Consider the following 10,674-nt stretch of genomic DNA (forward strand, 5'->3'; position numbering starts at 1 on the left):
GGCTATATGCGCCGCTTTCGGACAGTACAAGGGAAGTGGGCGCCACGATAGTAGCCCAAGAGATGCGACAGTAGGAGCACATGGGAAATTATGCCTCCTGGGGCGACGAAAGGAGGACAAGCAGCGGCTGCAGCGCCTAGTGGATAACGCGCCTGTTTCCTGCTGACGAAAGCCTAACCAGTTTGCAGCCGTCGAGTTCGGCCCTGAGCAACATCCCAGCACGCACTGCGAGACAACGAACTACAACCCCCAGACTACCCCTCTACGACGTATTCGGACCCCCTAAGGATCACGAAGCGCGGTGCATGCTGGGAACTGTAGTTCACGTTTAAAAGTGCAGACGCCTGACGGATAGGCCTCCGTCCGCCCGAGCTCTGCGACAAGGTAAGGAAAGGCGAGAAGGGTCGCATCCCCGGCATAGCCCAGCTTAGACACCCGAGTAAATGACTTCACACGGTCGGGCAGGCCAGGGTTTTTCCCTGCTGCCGCTTTCGGTAACCCTCGCTTTCTAGGATTCCGCTGGATTTTGTTCGGTGCTGCTGCCCCCTCGCGGCGTGCTTGTGGCGTTAACCTTTCCCAAGCGGCCGTTGCTCCAGGCGATGGAGCCGCGGCGACTCCGGCCCTTTTAATTGCTCTAGGCGCATGCGCATCTGTTCGCTATAAGCTCGTGCAAAGGGCGTCGTGTGGCGGACCCGCACTTTTGCTGCTAAGGAACAAGGCAGGAAAGTCGCCGCCGCTGCTTTGCGTGGCCGTTGGGAGGACGCTCCTTAACGCTTGCGGAGAAAGTTACTCCACCCCCCTCCAGAGGAAAACCTAGGGGGAGCGTTTTTCTATAAATAATTGTTATATCCACATTATATAAATTTAATAAATTATAAATGACTGTTGGCAGCTGCAGCTTGCAATTGTTGTCCAATGCACATCTGCCAGAGGAAGGCAGGAACTGTGGCAACTTTACTGTCCTGCTCTGTTTTTTTGGTGACGGGTTGTCAGGAGAAGTGCTTGGGACAAAGCCTTGTCTTTTGGGGCGTCCATTTCACATCTTGTGTGAAGCTGTTTTAGGAGTTGGGAAATGGCTTGGTTCGTGGCTCTTATTTCCTATCGACTAAGTGGGCCTTGCATTTCCTCCTCAAAATTGCAATCATTTGCTGCGGGAGAAGGTCTTCTTACTGGAGACTGAGCCTCCATTAAAAATTCAAGAACTTAGACTCTGAGGAAAGGTGCAGTCTTTCACAGGTCTGCTCAGAAGTAAATGCCATTGTGTTTAATGGGGACTCATTCCACAGAAGTACATAGGATGGTAGGCTCAGTAACTCTCCCATACAACCTCTGCCCCATCCCATTGGGAAAGAAATGCTGTTATTAACGCTTCCCTGCCTGGGTTGAAGGGAAAGGGCACTTTCCACATTTTGCAATAAGCAGCAAAACAATGATTTTAAAGTAGGTTTTAACTGTGGCACCTGGTTCAGTGGAGACTTTAACTGTTTATTACTTCTCCCTTTAAATACATTAAGTATGGTTTAATTTGTTTTCATATTAACTAGGGCTTGTTACCTGCTTGGCAAAAATAAAGCCATTGATTTAAAATTTTCTTCATAACTTTTTGACAGTGGTTAGTTAGAACCTGAATATTTGCAAAAGCAAAAGCAATATATGTTTAGATAGACACACCTCCCTCTGCCCTTTCTACAATTATGCTGCTTTGTAGTGGCACCAAATAATGTTAGTTTATTTATGTTGTCTATAAAACTTTATACTGCTTGATTGTAATAAGAAAATCACAAAGATAAAACAAGAACATTTTAAAAACATACAGTAGTATTTTAAAATATACAAAAGTTAAAATATTAAACAGATTATGTAGATAGTGGTGCTCTAGTAGACATGCCACATGGATTTGTGTAACTTTGATTTAGGCATTTAGCACCCACCTTCCCAGCCTCAAACTGATTTTTCAAGCCACCTTGGGTTGGTCTGATATGTGTTGTCCTGATCATTATGCTAACCCTTTTTTATTTATCCAGACAATTTTTCATGTGACCTGATATGTTTGGTTTAGAAACTTTGAAAAATTGAGTGAACAAAGAAGTTACTGCGCAGCTGAAATTAGATTTTACTCTAGCACAAAACACAGGCATAGTTGGGTGTTTAAATATTCTCAATGATTTCCCATTTCCTATTTGTACAGGCACTTCACAAAAGAAATGCAAAAGGCTAAGAGTATGCAGGCAATGCCATAGAAATAGACCGTATCATCATACACGTCTTAGGCAGCATTTATCACTTCAAAGCAATTGCACTTCATATCCATTTCAGGACTAGTGTATGGGTTGTGTGGTTACACTATGTTTACACAAAGGGAGGCTATGTCAATATGGTTATAAAGTTGTCTCCTTTAAGTGGCTTGCTGATTTGAACTTCAAGCGCTTTAAGAGTATGAGAGGAGTGCAGGTCAGTGTTAACCACACACCTGGCACTAGTTTTGTAATTATGTAAGCAAAAAATGTTTTTGAGTGACACAGGCAGGTGGGCATGAATGGAATGATTTGCTTCTTTGGCAAAGCTTGTCTGTCTTGTTAGCCTCTTATGCTTCTTTTAATACATTGTTTGTACATAGGTGCACTCTGTGTATGTGTGTGTTTGTTTGTTTTTGTATGTAGATAGAATATCTACTGTATCTTCTATCCATACAAAGATCCTTAAGTCTGTCTGACAGATGTGTCAGAATCATTGAAGTATTTCCAGAACACCCAGAAATCTGAAATTGGGAAAAGATGCACACCAACGCTTCTCAAATATTAATAAGGTCTGAAAGCAGGATACTTTAATTTATCAGTATCAAAATAGAATATGAAGTGTGACGGCAACACATTGCAATCCAGGGTGCAAATGAAGCAGTATGTTGGGCCAGGCTTAGGGAAAGTAATAATGGGTCAAGGCACATTTCTGTGGGAGTTCACTAATTCCTGTTTTAATACTTGGAAGAGAAAAAGGGTGACTTCGCTGGCAGCTGATAGTGCAAGAGTAATAACCAATTTGCCTTCTAGAAGATAGACTCCAACAGGCTTTGGAACGTACAGCCCTCCAGATGTTAGACTGCAACTCAATGGTCAGTGGTCAGGGATAGCTACAACATCTGTATGGTGTATAAATTTGGCCACCCCTGTGATAGTACTGGCTAAAAGATAATAAAACCAACAATAAAAAATAATTGCAAAACCCCCTGTAGCATGTAAACATTCTGTACAATTTATGACTCTTCCATCTTTTCATGCCAGTATAATAAATGTAATGCCAACACACATTTTGTCTGTCGGTACAATCAATATTTTGTTATCTGTTCATTGAAGATGTCAAAGGTCTGTGCCATTTTTGGAGGATCTCTGGGAATTGGCCATGCTGTTGCACAACTGCTAGCACAGAAAGGATATTGCCTGGCCATTATTGCCAGAAATCTGGATAGAGCTCAAACTACTGCAAAGAACTTGGGAGGTATGTATACCTTAGTGTTTTTGTGAAATGTGTTGAACGATTAAAGTAATATATGTGTGTTAAAGAAAGTAGCATGATTATTTTACACTGAATTTGAATCTTGCAGATCTGATAGTACAATCCCTGCATAATATAGTATAAGATAAGGGTCTGGTTAATAGTTGATGAGTGTCATGGGGAATTGTTGGTTCTTTGTAACACAAAAATGTGTACTCTGTCAGTATCAGACTTCGTTTCCAATCATATAATTAGTATCTTATTTTCTAGGATCCACATGGTAGCTAACAGCTCTCTGTCTGTATTTATGATACTTGCAGTCTCTGAATGTTTTGAGAAAGTTTGTATCTTATTGCGGACTTTGTGCCAACACAGCAGGTCATCTAGCATTTAGATGCGATGTTTCCAAAGAAGAAGACATCCAAAATGTGTTTAAAGAAATGGAGACGAGTTTAGGTCAAATAAACTATCTGGTTAATGCTGCAGGTATCAACAGGTTAGTTAACAATTTAAGCTTCTCTCAAAGGTACACTTTTGAAAATATTTAACATAAATAAATATATATACAGGTATAAAATAGTGTGGTTTATTTTGTTTTAGAGTGAGTTTAAAATCAAGGATTTATTTTGTATCTAAAAGCATGCAGAACAAATTTCATTAGATTGATTTGATATTCTTTGACTTAAGGTAGTTGAATTAACATTTCATTATCCTATAAGGACTGTTTCATTTGCTGCAGCCTTTTTACTGATCAAAAGCTGATTTTGGAGGGGCTCTTTATCTACCTACAATTACAGGGTGACCTCTAGTGAGTAAAGGTGCATAGATAAAACATTCTGGAGTATCCCTACTAATAAGACAAAGGTTGCCAATTGAGATTATTAGTCCTTAATAAAACAACATAGGGTACTCAACCTCATAATGAACTCATCTAGTTTTAAACTATATATTATTATTATTAGCAAAGTGGCTGAAATTGTTATATTTTTCAGTGCATTGTAATTAATTATGCTTGACTATATTGGCCTGTTTCTTTCGTGAGTCTAAACAATAGTATTTCTATTCACCATTGTCATTTTTTTAATATTAGGGATGGCTTGTTGTTGCGAACCAAGGCTGACGATATGTTATCCCAGCTTCAGACCAATCTTTTGGGGACAATGTTGACATGCAAAGCTGCTGTGAAGGGTATGATTCAGCAGCAAGGTGGAGCTATTGTTAACATAGGTGTGTATGCCTAAAGAAATATGATTATTTTCAATTGATACTAATTTTTCAAGAAGTATGGCATGTTACAAGTTCTCCTATATAAATGCATGCAGTTGAAGTTATTACCAAAATTAACCACAGCACTTTTGGGGACATTGGATTGGAGGCAAATGTGCCTTTTGCCTGCTTCTTTTACACCTCAGCCAAAAGCATTGTGTAATCAGAGTGTAACAAAAGCCAAATGTATTCTGCTTGTGTAAGATGCTCATACAGTAAGCCTTTTTGTCATTTTATGGAACTGCATATTCACTTCTACTGTTCTCTCAAAAAGTGTTTTCCAACTTCTCTGAGGCTGCAGTCCTGCTCAAACACATACACACTCCTACCTACCTGGGAACATGTCCTATTGAGCTCAGTGAAGCTTAATTCTGAGTAGTTATTCATAGCATGACTTTGTAAAAAAAATTAAAAGCTGCTTATGATGCAGTGGGATGTGGTGTCTGCAGTTAAGGAAAACGAGGATAATTCTACCTGCTTGCCTGCCAGACAACAGAACTCTCTGGAGTTGTGCCCATAAATGCAATTTGGAATTCATGGGTGCCCACTGGACATCCTAGATCAGGGACAGGGAATGCCTGGTCCTCCCTTGACCCAGTTCCTATAATCTAGTATGTTTGTGATATAGCTATATTTTATTCTTAGCTTTTTGTTGTAAGCATCTTTGGCAGTAGTGTAGAAGGTGGGTTACAAATAACATTAAATAAATAAGCAAATATTTTTAGGAGAAATTCTGTGATTTATATTTATGTCTGAAAGAGTTATCCTCTTTTCTAGAACCAAAGAGCTCCATAGATAATCCCTAATGGCTTCAAAACAGGTCTTGGGAAACACACTGGAAGTGACTATTTTTTAAAATGTAGATAAAATGAAAAAATTCTGCATGTAGATGGTTTTAAAACACAGAGTAGCAGGACAAGTTAAAAGTAGGAGAAGTATTATAGCCGCTCAGGGTTTTTTTAAATTTTTATTTTTAAATAGACTGACTTGATGCCAGGTTCATGTTATTTTGCATACAAGGAACAGATAAATATAAAACCATGTGAGGTAATACAGGGAAATGTCAGGGTTAACTGACACCATCTTTCCTCTTTAACCACTTCCTAACTGGTAATAATGATCATATTTCTTCTAGTTGTAGACTTTTGTGAGTTCTCTGGCCCCTGAGAGTACTGTCCACCTACTGTCTGAGGGGACGGTAGGGCTTGCTGAGGTGTGGAAGGAAAGGAGAAATCAACCAGCTTGCCATCTGCTACTACTTCTGACCTTCTCCCTTTACCCTATTGCAAGGGTTTGGGTTCTCACTTGTATTTTCATATGGCTGGGACTGTAACAGTATCTGTAATGCATTAAGTATGAAGTGCATGCTTGCTTTTCACATTAGGCAAAAAAGATAAGGCATTTAAAATAGTTATTAAAAGTTAAAGATCAGTACAGCTACTATTAAAAACCCCCAATTCTGACTATAGTTCCTAAACTTTGGCTTTGCCTGTCTTTCCTTTTGGTTTATTTTAGGAAGTATCGTTGGGCTGAAGGGCAATTCTGGTCAGAGCGTATACAGTGCCGGAAAGGCAGGATTAGTTGGATTTTCACGCTCTCTTGCTAAAGAAATAGGAAGAAAGAACATTCGAGTCAACATGGTTGCTCCAGGTTAGTTTTTAATTCACCAGCTGTCATTTGTGAATCCGTATGTAAGATCATACACTTTTAGGTCCTTATATATACTGAATGCAATGCACAATATTGATATCTGTCCGATCAGTTGCATCAGTTACCGGTACATACTTAACAGGTAAAGCAACAGTGGGGAACCTTTGACCCTCCAGATGTTGTTGGACTCCATTGGGAGTTTTCCACCTGCCTTGCCCCACCTTCCAGCCCTTGGATCCCAAGGGCCTTCAGAATGGTGCTGCTGCCACAGGCATTATGTGTGTGTGCCTTGTCATGAACTGGGTGGAAGACTGTGAGTCATGGGGATGGGGAGAGTGTGTGTGTGAATTCAGCAGTGCTTAGTTTGTTTTTGGTTGTTAAGTTGTTAATGTTGCTAGTATTGTTTTGTGCATTATGATTACTGCAATGCCTTGTAAGTTTTATAAAATGACTTCTCTTGTGGTTGTGCTGTTTAGCTGATTTTTAAAAGTTGTTTTGTTATTAGTGTTCTATAGAAGGTGGTTGTTTTACTGATGATTTGTTAATTATTTTATATGGTTTATGTTGTGGTTGTGATGTTCTACTACGTTGTTATTTATGGTATGTAAGCTGCTTTGTGACTCGTGAGTGAAAAGCTGTGAAATAATAATAATAATAATAATAATAATAATAATAATAATAATAAAAACATCTAGATAGGCTTGTCTCAATAAGAAGGTTTTTAGCAAGTGCCAAAAAGAGTACAGTGAGGGTGCCTGCATGATATCAATAGGCAGGGAGTTCCAAAGTGTAGGTGCTGCTGCACTAAAAATTTGAGTTGAGTAACGATTGAGTGAGGATATATGGGGTAAGACAATCTCATAGGTAAACTGGTGCCAAGCTGTTAAGAGATTTATATACTAATAGTAACACCTTTAACTTGGCCCAGTAGCAATTCAGCAGCCAGTGCAGTTCTCTGAGCATAGGTGTTATATGCTGCTAAGTCCTCCTGTCAGCAGTTGTGTTGTAGTGTTCTGGACTAACTGAAGTTTCCAGATCAGGTACAAGGGAGGTCCTTCATAGAGTGCATTGCAGCAATCTAGTCATGAAGTAGCCAATGCATGAGTGGCTGAAGCCGACAAACCAAGTGGAGTTGGTAAAAGACACTTTGAGCCACTGTGGCTACCTGAGTCTCCAGTTACAGGGTTGGATCCAGAAGCACCCCTAAACTGTAAACCTGCTCTTTCAGGGGGAGTGTAACCACATCCAGGGTAGGCATTGACCAAGTCCTTGGACATGGAAACTTCTTACTCATAGTGCCTCTGTCTTGTCAGATTTCAAGCTCAGCTTGTTTTCCCTCATCCCAAGCAATAGCCCAGGGACTGCACATCCTCTCCTGATTCATGCAGATACAGTTTTCAAAGTGGTTTGCTTTAGTAAAAACATTTCTAAAAACTTCATTTTTTCCTAAAGCATAACTGTGTGGTGACTGCACGACTGAACAGATGAATCATTATCTGCTTGGCAAAATACAAACAGCCTTATTTCTTTTATGTATGTACACATGCAGCAGGTGGAGTTCTTGCATTAACTCCTGTAGTTTACCTTGAATAACTCAGTTTGAGTGTGTCCCAACTAACCACAGCAAGATTTCGTTTTGAATATTAACTCCTTTTGACATCTCTGCAAGCCTCTAGCAGCACACTAAGTAAAGTCCCTGGATGTGAGAATTTAACCTCCAACCTCAATCCAAGGCATTTCAAATGCACTGTCTCTCTTCATTTTATTCAATTCTGATGTTCTGTGATTTTATCCTGCTAAGACTATCTGTGTAGGAATTGCTTTGTACTTATTTTATAGTGCAGCACACCTTTCCATAACTGAAATGCTTCTGTCAGCTTGCAGAGACTGTAGTGGAAAGCATGGGCTCTAGTAGCCTAAATATGGAACCTTACCTTCTCTTTCACTCCAAACCTTAACTTGATGCAAGTTGGAAACAGATCTTGGACTTGTTTTCTGCCCATCGTTAAATGTACAGTCGTACCTCTGGTTGCCAACGTGATCCGTGTGGGAGGCACATTTGCAACCCACAGCATTCACAGCCTGAAACGCTGTGTGGTGCGATTCATCTATTCTGTGCATGCGCGTAACGTCATTTTGTGCTTCTGCGCATGCGCAAGGGCCGAAACCCACAAATAACCCATTCCGGTACTTCTGGGTTTGGCGTGGTCCGTAACCCGAAAATGCGCAACCCGCAGCGTTTGTAACCCGATGTATGATTGTATAAGTTCATGTCTATAATGGCCGAGCACACAGTCATTTGAACACAGGATGTGCTTTTCACAGTAACGTAAACACTTGTTTGAATAAGAGAACTCCCAAAGATTCTGTAGACTATGCAAGGTTGAGATTGCTACTCCAGCCATCCAAACTCCATGTGTGATAAAATAGGGAACAGAAGTGGCACCTGAACCAGGCCCTCTGTATTCTTTAGTTTAAATAAGTTTAAACTGGCTTGGCTCACACAGCATTTTAAATCACAGTTAAACTTAAATATAGTTTAAAGGTGCACAGTGCTAAAACGGCAGGTACTTTGCTTCTCCCTCACTCTTATTGCTGGTTTGTTGCCAAGAACTAAACCAGGGTTTGACTTACCATTGCAGCTGAACCCAGGCTTGGGGTTTGTTTCCCTCCAAACATACCACAAGCTGTATGAAGGCTTGCTGTCAGGTTACTGCCCATGGATGGCTTGGGGAAAACCAACTATAGGCCTGGGTTTCGATGTAATGCTAAGCCAAACCATGGCTTAGCTCCTAGCAATGCAGCAGGAGTGTGGGAGGAGTTAAGTGGCATGCATCAGCATGATTTAAACCAACCGGTAAGTTGGTTGGATATAGTTTTAGAGGTACACCTCGTTGAAATCAGTAGTGGGCCTTAATGTGAAACAAACATGGTTAGAATGGGCTATATATGTAAGAATCTGGATGCATAAAATTTGTCACAGTTTCTGGACTGATGTTTCCAGTTTCAAGAAGTTTCAGATAAGTTTGAATACACAAATATTTCTTTCCTTAATTGGTTTTTAGTTGTGCAACTATGCTTTGCATTTTGACAGACTTATGACTCTTGAGCTCAGGAAACTATATAGTTGTGATGATAGTTTTATCAGGATTTGACTAGGTCTTATTTCATAAACATATTTTTTCTCCCCCCCCCCCAATGTTAGGCTTTATTCACACAGATATGACAACACACTTGAAAGAAGAGCAGTTGAAGAAAACAATTCCTCTTGGACGATTTGGGGAGCCTCAAGAAGTTGCCGAAGCTGTTGCATTTCTTCTGGAGTCTCCGTATGTAACAGGCCAAGTTCTAGTTATTGATGGAGGTTTGCAACTTTTGTTTTAAAAGCCATGATAGCATAGTCAATAAGTGTGGGAAAACATATTCAGCAGTTGAAAGTCCCAAGAAGTGGATTGAGGTGATACTTCTTTTGTTAGTATTTTAAATTAAAGTAGTATAAATTTGTAGTTAGTTTGACAGACTTCAAATCATATGCTTCCTTGTCTGTTTGCTTCAGGTAAATAAGCAAATTCTGATGTGTGACACCATATTTTTTTGGAGGGAGGGGGTAGATGATTCAGGGTCCCTTTTTGTTTTTTGTGTATATCTTGGAATTAAATGATCTTTTTTTAAAAAAACAGTGCTGCATGTTGCCAAATATACTAATTGTGGCATAGGCCTTGCTTCATCAGATTTGTTCTTTCTGCATAGAAAGCTTAATGCGGCTATCCTTCCAAAAGTTGGTCTATTTTTAGTTCATTCTGTAAGTAAAGTATGATCTTTTTCAAAGATTATGTTGGAAAACTTTGGTGTTCTACTTGGAGAGGCAAAGGAAACTGATGATAAACTGCTTAGGAATGTTGAATGCTTGGTTATATAGGGCACACTCCATGCATATTTATTTTGTTCCTTCTCTAAAGTGGTTGCTAACAAAGAATACAATACGCTGAACTTCATAATGTTAGGTTTCTTAAATAAAACACTAATTTTCAAAGGTTTTTTTCATTCATTCAAAGTACTTGAAATAGTGATAAATTATTATTTAGATCTGACATTTTCTGGCCGTCTCCTACTTAAAGCATAAATATTTGTCTTTTCTATCCCTTTAGACAGGTAGGTGTGTGTGTATGTATGTGTGTGTGTGTATATATATATATATGATCACTTAGTGCATTAGATGTTATCTAATCTATATTCTTATTCTGGATACTTTACGGCTCTTTGGCACCA

General features: G+C 39.7%; 1 protein-coding gene across 6 annotated transcripts; it reads left to right on the forward strand.

Annotated features, from left to right (window-relative positions):
* Positions 1-271: 271 nt before the first annotated feature.
* On the forward strand, positions 272-10,438 carry CBR4 (carbonyl reductase 4). Of its 6 annotated transcripts, none has more exons than XM_033160972.1 (7): positions 272-384; positions 3,351-3,492; positions 3,865-3,985; positions 4,580-4,716; positions 6,271-6,405; positions 9,611-9,769; positions 10,137-10,438. In XM_033160972.1, the coding sequence occupies exons 2-7, from the start codon at positions 3,351-3,353 to the stop codon at positions 10,220-10,222; spliced, it is 780 nt and encodes a 259-aa protein (XP_033016863.1). In that variant the 5' UTR covers positions 272-384; the 3' UTR covers positions 10,223-10,438. The 6 variants fall into 6 exon arrangements, with proteins under 6 accessions (XP_033016863.1, XP_033016862.1, XP_033016860.1 ...); XM_033160971.1 differs by lacking the exon at positions 272-384 and adding an exon at positions 3,057-3,109 and having other exon boundaries at positions 3,868-3,985; XM_033160969.1 differs by lacking the exon at positions 272-384 and adding an exon at positions 3,062-3,109.
* Positions 10,439-10,674: the final 236 nt, after the last annotated feature.

Source organism: Lacerta agilis, chromosome 9, assembly GCF_009819535.1.
Source record: "Lacerta agilis isolate rLacAgi1 chromosome 9, rLacAgi1.pri, whole genome shotgun sequence".
NCBI lineage: Eukaryota > Metazoa > Chordata > Lepidosauria > Squamata > Lacertidae > Lacerta > Lacerta agilis.

Excerpts from the sequence above, each read along its gene's own strand:
- CBR4 (XM_033160969.1), top strand. The coding sequence starts at position 3,089 with ATGTTAGACTGCAACTCAATG. Across the intron at positions 3,110-3,350 it reads TGTTAGACTGCAACTCAATG|ATGTCAAAGGTCTGTGCCAT; the intron begins GTCAGTGGTCAG and ends TGTTCATTGAAG. Across the intron at positions 6,406-9,610 it reads AGTCAACATGGTTGCTCCAG|GCTTTATTCACACAGATATG; the intron begins GTTAGTTTTTAA and ends CCCCAATGTTAG.